We start from the raw sequence: 8,847 nt of genomic DNA, 5'->3' as shown, positions 1-8,847 counted from the left end.
TATATATATATGTGTGTATGTATATATGTGTGTAATATATATATATATATATATAATAATATAGTAATATATATATATATATATATATATATATATATAGATAGATAGATAGATAGATACGAGGGAATATTGAAAAGTTCCTGGCTTTAAGAATATCGCAAAAGGCCTAGTCGGTGGCCCAACCTTCCGAGTTCTTTCACAGGATTTAGAAAGACTGCTGCAACAAGTGTGTGAATCTGACGGGGAACATGTTGAATAAATTCATAATTGACTGATCCTCCTGTACTTTCTTTTACCCAAACCCAGGAACTTTTCAGCAACCCCCGCGAGTGTGTGTGTGTGTGTGTGTATTGATATATAACAAAAAGAATAAGAAGAGTAAAGATAAACAGGATACCAGGAGTCAGTTTGAAATTTTATTAACAGATGAAAGACCAGAGAAGAGTTTCTCAGGCAGAAAATATTGAAGAAAGCTGAAGACAGTTCCTGAAGTCTTTGAGATTGAAGGCGTGTTATGGCTTACGTCATCTTCGTTAACGTCCGTAACTTCCACCAATGCTTCCGCCGCCTCCACTACTTCCGCCGCCTCCACTACTTCCACCGCCTCCACTACTTCCACCGCTTCCGCTGCCTCCACCACCCCATGAACCGCTACCTCCCCACGAGCCACCTCCTCCATTTCCACCTTTTCCTCCGCCACCCCATGATCCGCTATCACCACCTCCGTTACCACCCCAAGATCCACTTCCACCGCCCCCGTGACTACCCTTTGACCCACTGCCACCACCCCACGATCCACCGCCTCCATGACCACCCTTTGACCCACTTCCTCCACCTCCGTTTCCGCCCCACGATCCACTTCCACCGCCTCCGTGACTACCCTTTGACCCACTGCCACCACCTCCGTTACCACCCCATGATCCACCACTACCACCACCCCACGATCCACCACCTCCCCACGATCCATCACCACCACCACCCCACGATCCACCTCCATTATTTCCACCTTTTCCTCCTCCACCATTACCACCTTTACCGCCACCACCGCCCCATGAGCCTCCGCCACTTCCACCTCCGCCGCCGCCACCATGTATGTAGCTGCCCATGTCATCAGTGTTGCAAAGATCGTTCGAACACATGCACCACGATTCACCTTTAAAATCGATACATCCAGGTTTCAGGTTACTTGGTAAGTTGGGGAAAGCTGATGAACATCCCCTGTAGATAACTGAAAAGAAAATGAATGAACTGGATGATAAAATAAAAGAAATTGTGGAGAGAAAAGATTTTTAAAATATCAGTCGGTAGATAGTCAGAATGGTAAGAACTTGGGAAAAAATACCTGCGGTGTTTATTTACGGTTTTTTATGTTCTGAGTTCAAAACCGACTGATGTCATCTTTGTCTCTCATTTATCCTGAACGGAACGCTAAAAAAAAGTAGCAGTAAAATTCTGGGGAGCGATTTAATATTCCTGTAGTAGTGTCCTAAACACTAATTCACTACCAACAAATTGAATCCAGATCGCTGTATTAGAACGGTCAGGACTTTGTTAGAGCTTGATGACATCAGCAAACATCTGTCCGATCAAATCTCTGGTACAAAATCACTGTATCGCAATGATCGTGATTCGCTCAATTATTGATGACGCCAGCAAAGAACCGATCATTTGGATCTCGACTAGAAGGGGGATGTCATTAAAATTTTGTTTTCGGCACCTTTTTCCCTTGACAGAAACATTATCTATAAATAGAATTCGCTGTCCGCTAGCTGCCAGTGGTGGCACACGTCTTAACCTTATACAAATGACTCTCACAACTACTGTGATTCTCTAGACAGCAACATCCTCACAAACAGTTGAACTATTTATCTGCTGCAAACATTTCTATCTAGTCATTGGTCGTAACGACGTCACATTGTTTTGTTTAACGATAAATAACCATATTTGTATTGGGTTGTCCGGAAAGTTCGTGCCGATTTATAGCAGCTTACATTTCGACTTATTTTAGAACATGGTCGAGTCCATAAAATAGGATTTGACTACACCTCCATTTAGAGCACAGTTTAAGCTATCTTTTCGTGGAAGAAGATTTATGTTCCCATAACCTGTGTTAATTCTGTAACCCTTTAAAATGGAAGATAAGAAAGTTCATTTTCGGCACTTGATGCTTTGGGAACCAGACAAAAATTGCTGCAGCACGGTTGGGATGTGTTACCCCACCATCCATATTCACCAGATATTACTCCTTCAGATTTCCACTTATTCAGGTCTCTGCAGAATAGTCTTAATGGTAAAAATTTCAATTCCTTGGATGACGTAAAAAGATACCTTGATGAATTGTTTGCTATGAAACCACCTCAATTCTGGGAAGAGGGTATTTTCAAGTTAAAGGAAAGATGGAGACACATTGTGCAACAAAATGGTTCATATTTGGTTGATTAAAAATGTAATGGCAAGTATTATTGACCTTTTTCTTTCCTTTATAAATCGGCACGACCTTTCCAGACAACCCAATATTTATATATTCACGCAAACTACTTGTTCTTGCATCCATCTTCCAACTCTATAAAATCGCCACCAGTGATAACTAAATCAGAAGTATTCTTATTGCATTCCCATATAGCATCCAGATATGAAGGGGATTATAACTGACTTAGACAAAGAAGGAAAGAACAAAAACGAAAAAAAAGCAATGAAGTAAAAATCTATGGATTTCGATTGAAAACTGATCAATGAAAAACGCTATTATCGTAACACGGACAGGATCACGAAGAGCCTCTAAATAGTCACTCTGCCAATAATAAGCAGTTATGTCTCCTTCAAATCACACCCTGTTGTCTCTAAAAATTGAAAGGATACATTGGTTAATTTAGGCATAAGTAACCTTAAAAAGACGGGATGGTCACGAATGAAATGCCTATAGATCTTAGGTCAGCTCAGTCAATTTTTTTAATGAGCTAATGAGCGAGTCTTTATGCGGTCGCTCGTCATTCGAGAAATAGTAGCCAAATTTCTTTCAAAATACACTGTATCCACTTAAAACAAAAGGATACGTTAAAAGAATGATCCTAAATATACTACGACTTAAAAAGAAAACGCATAGAATTGTCATTGCTATAATGACTTTGATCGTGGGTTTGCTCGATCAGCGCTGACCTTGGATTGAACAACAACAATTGTCTCTATAATAATCATTTGAGTTTCAATAACGAAACGTATTGGATTAAATACGCGGAGTTCTCGAGCGGACAGTTAGAATAAGGGAGATAATCATTTCTTCATAACATTTGACAAGATTAAGATTTTGAATTTGAAATTAAGGAATAACAACGAAAAAGATGCATATTTACTTTTCTTGTTTACTTATTACAAAGTTCTAAAAATTTCTAGTCATTAGTAATCAGATCTAATACTATTTCATTCTTTTTAGTAATCGTCAGCATGATATAACTCGAGGTGTATGAATTAAACGTTTTTGAAAAAAACTATGAATAATACCATCTTCATAAAAGCCGCTTAGTCAGACAAGTAATAAGGAGGCTTCTATCTGGGCACTAGACATACTAGAAATGGAAACCATATCTCCCTCAAATTACAATCTACTGTCTTAAAGAAAAAAAAAGAAAAAATACACATGTTAGATGCTATGGCCTAAAGAAAATAGGGTAGTTGTAGAAGAAAATTTTTGATCATAGGTCCGCCAAATAAAGGGTAACTTGGAGCTAAGCAACCACAACTATCCCTTGAAGGTAATAGAATGGCTACTGTGTATGAATCTTTAAGTTGCAATGTGAAAATCCATTGTAGAATGCATTATCATCATCGTCATCATCACCATCACTATAGCACTTCCATACAAGAAAAAAACAGAGAAAAATTGAAGTTCTGATAACTGAGGATGAAGGAAAAAATGAATGAATAAATAGGAGTGGCTGTGTGGTAAGTAGCTTGCTTACGAACTGCATTGTTCTGGGTTCAGTCCCACTGCGTGCACCTTGGACAAGTGTCTTCTACTATAGACTTGGGTCGACCAAAGCCTTGTGAGTGGATTTGGTAGACGGAAACTGAAAGAAGCCCGTCGTACATATATATATATATATTATATATATATATATATATATATATATATATATATTATATATATATATATATATGTGTGTGTGTGTGTGTATGTATGTATGTATGTATGTATGTATGTATGTATTTGTGTCTGTGTTTGTCCTCCCAACATCGCTTGACAACCGATGCCGATGTGTTTACGCCCCCCGTAACTTAGCGGTTCGGCAAAATCGACCGATAGAATAAGTACTGGGCTTACAAAGAATAAGTCCTGGGGTCGATTTGCTCGACTAAGGGCGGTGCCCTAGCATGGCCACAGTCAAATGACTGAAACAAGTAAAAGAGTAAATAAAGAGGCACACAGTATTTAATTTTACGGGAGAAGTACAGTGATATTTACGTGTGGTATGCTCCTGGTGGTCAGCTATCGTAGAGGAGACAATCTCTTCTAGATAAAGTTAAGACTGAATTTTAAAGAGAGAGACAGAGAGTGAGAAAAAATGTGTGTGAGAGAGAGGGGGAAGAGTGACATCGAATGAGAGAGAATGTGTGTGCATGTGTGAATGTGCGCGTTTGTGCACGTGAGTAAGAGAGGGAGAAAGGGGAGAGAGAGAGATAGGAGAGAAAGAAAGGGCGAGAGAGGGGAGAGGAGGAGAGAGAGAAAGGGAGAGACGGGGTGAGGGAGGTAGGGAGGGAGAGAGAGGAGAGGAGAGAGAGAAAAAGGGAGAGAGAGAAAAGGGAGAGAGAGAAAGGGAGAGAGAGAGAGAGAGAGAAAGAAAGAGAGAGAGAGTGAGAGATCATGTGAATGTGTGTATATGCACATTTTTTCCCAGGGGAGATAATGCCAAAATATTCAATTCAAATGTACTTACCACCTTTCTCCCATTTGCTCGTTCTTGAGAAACACAAACCATCGCAGTTGATAGTTGCTAAGTTCTGGCCGTTCAAATTTCCATTGACCGGACAATCTTTGTAAGTATAACTTGCGGAACCACTGTGGCAGTCGTAACACTTGAGATTGTTTCCTCCTCCACCACCTGACCAACTACCACCGCCGCCACCGCCACCGCCGCCGCCACCGCTGCCGCCACCACCGCCGCCACCTTTATGACCTGAACTTCCATAACCACTCCATACCGCTGGCGCTGAAATTTTAAAAAAATTTAAATTTTATGTTAATTTATATCAGTGAGGTTTTGTCTTAACCTGGTCAGGTGGCTGTGTATGGTAAGTAGCTTGCTTACCAGCCACATGGTTCCGGGTTCAGTCCCACTGCATGGCACCTTGGGCAAGTGTCTTTTACTATAGCTTCGGGCCGACGAAAGCCTTGTGAGTGGATTTGATAGACGGAAACTGAAAGAAGCCCGTCGTATATATGTATATATATATGTGAGTGTGTAAATCTTTGTGTGTCTGTATTTGTCCCCCCAACATCGCTTGACAACCGATGCTGGTGTGTTTACGTCCCCGTTACTTAACGGTTCGGTAAAAGAGACCGATTGAATAAGTACTAGGCTTCCAAAGAATAAGTCCTGGGGTCGATTTGCTCGACTAAAGGCGGTGCTCCAGCATGGCCACAGTCAAATGACTGAAACAAGTAAAAGAGTAAAGAGAGAGAGTAACGTTCTTTTGGAGAATGATTTGAAAGAAAATAGCGCTGAAGTACAAAAGGTGGACAATCACTAGTCTCTATGATATTGTACGGTAATACAGTGAACTAGCGGACAAAAAAGTAATACAAATAATTCAAATAGAGCCGCGAGGAAGAAGTAGCCTAACGTTTCGGAGAATATACTTCATCAACATTACTTGATTTGTATTAAAAACGATAAACGTCGCTCTTATCAAGCCTAGCTAGGCTCATGGGCCCGGTTTCCCGGTTTCTGTGGCGTATGTGTTCCCCCCAGCTGGAGGGGACGCCAGTCCATCGCAGCGTTACTCAAGAAATAGGAAGAGAGAGTGAGAGAAAGTTGTGGCGAAAGAGTACAACAGGGGTCACTACCACCCCCTTCCGGAGCATCGTGGAGCTTTTAGGTGTTTTTGCTCAATAAACACACACACAACGCCCGGTCCGGGAATCGAAACCGCGATCTTTCGACCGGTTATCCGTTGCCCTAACCACTAGACCATTATTACTATTATCTTTTTATCCTATATACTAGGACATGTAAATAGACTATTGCTTTGTTTGATCTTTCTGTTACCAGATGTATCTGTCAACGAATAATCACTGGTATTGATTTCAGCGGGTAGGAAACAGTTATAAGAACAACATCGGTAGGATTTGTAAGATTTGTAACTAATACTATGAAGCATTTTTTGTCAGATGTTCTAATGATTTTGTCAAACTACCGCGTTAAATAGGTAAATGCTCATCCGGATCCCTAACCCACGGCTCTCAGGCTCCCGTCAGTTATGGATTTACATGGAATAGTATATAAAAATATGAATAATAAACTACTGGGCAGTTTGATTAAAATAAATTTCTACTTTAAAAAAATCTTAGACGGGGTAAAGCATCGTTTCGGTGAAAGGCTGGGATTTTAGGGCCGTCCCGTGAAGAAGCCAAATCGATCACCCTTCCTTAAACGTAACATACCTTCGACTACAGTAAATGCATGTACAGAATTACCCATTTGTGCGGTCTGCACACACTGCACACCCTACACTAGTTAAAGAAGGAGGGCTGAGTTACAAAAGGCCGAGAAGTATTGACGTAGGGGAAGACGAGGAAAATTTTGGTAATAGCAACAGCATTAAAACAGCACGATGCAGTGAAATAAAAGAAGCTGAGTATTTGAGGCAGACGACAGGAAAGGTCAGGATTGCGATAACATCGGTGGAAGAAAAAGCATAAACGCTATCTTGTTCATTTTGGTAGAGTCCACATTATATAAACGACCTACATTTTTGGTGTCGAGCTTGGACAATGCACAGAGCAATGGATGTCTTTGAGACGTAGATGTCTCGCAGTTTGGACAGAATAAGTTGGAAAACAAAGTAACAAACGCTGCAGTACTAGAAAAAATGGAAGTTCGAAGATGCCTAGTGTCGAAAATCAAGTCCATAAACCCATCATATTTGGACGTAGATTGTGCCACGAGTTATTTCCCAAGACCATCCTGACAGGAAGTATTCAAGAGAAGAGAACATAAGACATAAAGTCGTCAAAGATATTTGTAGACGCCGACGTCAAAGAATGGACTGGAAACAAGAGCCTGGATGGGTGTATGCATGCAGCACAGCAGAGAGGGAAATGGAGAATCTTGGCTAGCTGACCCCTGGTCGTAGCAAGGGCACTTGGCTGATGATTGATGAGGCACAAGGCCTCAAAGTTTGAGAAACGGTACAATCAAATTATACCCAGTACTTAACGGGTAATTATTGCATCAACTGAAATAGAATAAAAGGAAAAGATTGATCTTTGAGGTTGCCATTGGTTGACATTATTGTAAAGTTTAGCCATTAAGGTGCCTTAACGTGTAATAGTCTTTGTATAAGAGTCAGCTTAGAAGTAAGAGTGAGGTCATTCATGTAGAGAAAGAAGAGCGTGAAATACATAACAGAACCCTGAGGTATACCAGGGATAATAGATATAACTCAAGTAGCCGAATAATTAGCCATGAGGATATATGAGAGCGCAGTGTGATGTAGAAGTGTAAGTTTCCAGTAGATACGACTGTTGAAACTGTACTGACGATCATTGAGAAGAGAAAGTAACCGAAGGTGATAAACATCAAGATATCTACGACTGTTTGCATATCATAATGGATGTGAGGGCAATTGGATTAATTGATGTTGTCAGAGATGTGAGGACAATGAAACTAATTAGTATTGTCAGAGATTTAAACGCAGAACGTGAAGAGACGTAACTATGTATCACAAAGCTCAACTGATTTTACGAATCTAACTTCTTGGTCAGTGGGTCTTTGTCTGCCTGGCTGTAAATACTATCAAGTATAAGAAGAAACATTTATGACACTATTCTAAGGGTCGTGGAAGAGATTGTGGGCCTCTACTTTAGAATTTTCCTGGGAGATCCTCTCGGATGCGCTGCCGCACCGCCGGTAGGTGTTATCGCCACGTCCTCCACGGGTGAGGCACTCGCGGGTAGGAAACGAGTAGGTGTGCATTTTGAGCATACCCAAGGCGCAGGAGTGGCTGTGTGGTAAGTAGCTTGCTTACCAACCACATGGTTCCAGGTTCAGTCCCACTGCACGGCACCTTGGGCAAGTGTCTTCTACTATAGCCTCGAGCCGACCAAATCCTTGTGAGTGGATTTGGTAGACGGAAACTGAAAGAATCCTGTCGTATATATGTATATTTATATATACATATATATATATGTATATGTGTGTATATGTTTGTGTATCTGTGTTTGTCCCCCCAACATTACTTGACAACCGATGGTAGTGTGTTTACGTCCCCGTAACTTAGCGGTTCGGCAAGAGAGACCGATAGAATAAGTACTAGGCTTCCAAAGAATAAGTTCTGGGGGTAAATTTGCTCGACTAAAGGCGGTGCTCCAGCATGGCCGCAGTCAAATGACTGACGCAAGTAAATGAGTAAAATTTTCAAGATACATAAATTCGCTGACTTCATTTCCACTTCAGACAGTGGAAACGTTGTGTAATCAACAGTAAGAACAACCTCATGATGTTAGTAACAGTATATTATAGTTTTCTGATATAGGTACATAGTTTCCCATCCAGAAAAAGAGGCGCGTTCTCGATTATTACAACCGGATCTTTTCGGTTTGAACGGCAGTTTTTTTTAAATAATTTCCAC

General features: G+C 40.9%; 1 protein-coding gene across 2 annotated transcripts in view; it reads right to left on the bottom strand.

Moving 5' to 3' along the window:
• Positions 1-402: 402 nt before the first annotated feature.
• LOC118766475 (glycine-rich protein DOT1-like) overlaps positions 403-8,847 on the bottom strand; it is a 9,301-nt gene continuing 856 nt past the window's right edge. Inside the window, exons 2-4 of one of the 2 annotated variants that reach the window (XM_036509864.1) lie at positions 4,932-5,204; positions 836-1,228; positions 403-787 (exon numbers count right to left, since the gene is read on the bottom strand). In XM_036509864.1, coding sequence (XP_036365757.1) covers positions 534-787; positions 836-1,228; positions 4,932-5,204 — 920 coding nt within the window. In that variant the 3' untranslated portion in view covers positions 403-533. Of the gene's footprint in view, positions 1,229-4,931; positions 5,205-8,847 lie in introns of both variants that reach the window. The other variant, XM_036509860.1, reaches the window with a different exon arrangement.

This window comes from Octopus sinensis, linkage group LG1, assembly GCF_006345805.1.
Source record: "Octopus sinensis linkage group LG1, ASM634580v1, whole genome shotgun sequence".
In the NCBI taxonomy this organism is placed as follows: Eukaryota; Metazoa; Mollusca; class Cephalopoda; order Octopoda; family Octopodidae; genus Octopus; species Octopus sinensis.
This window is presented reverse-complemented; position numbering and strand designations above follow the sequence as displayed.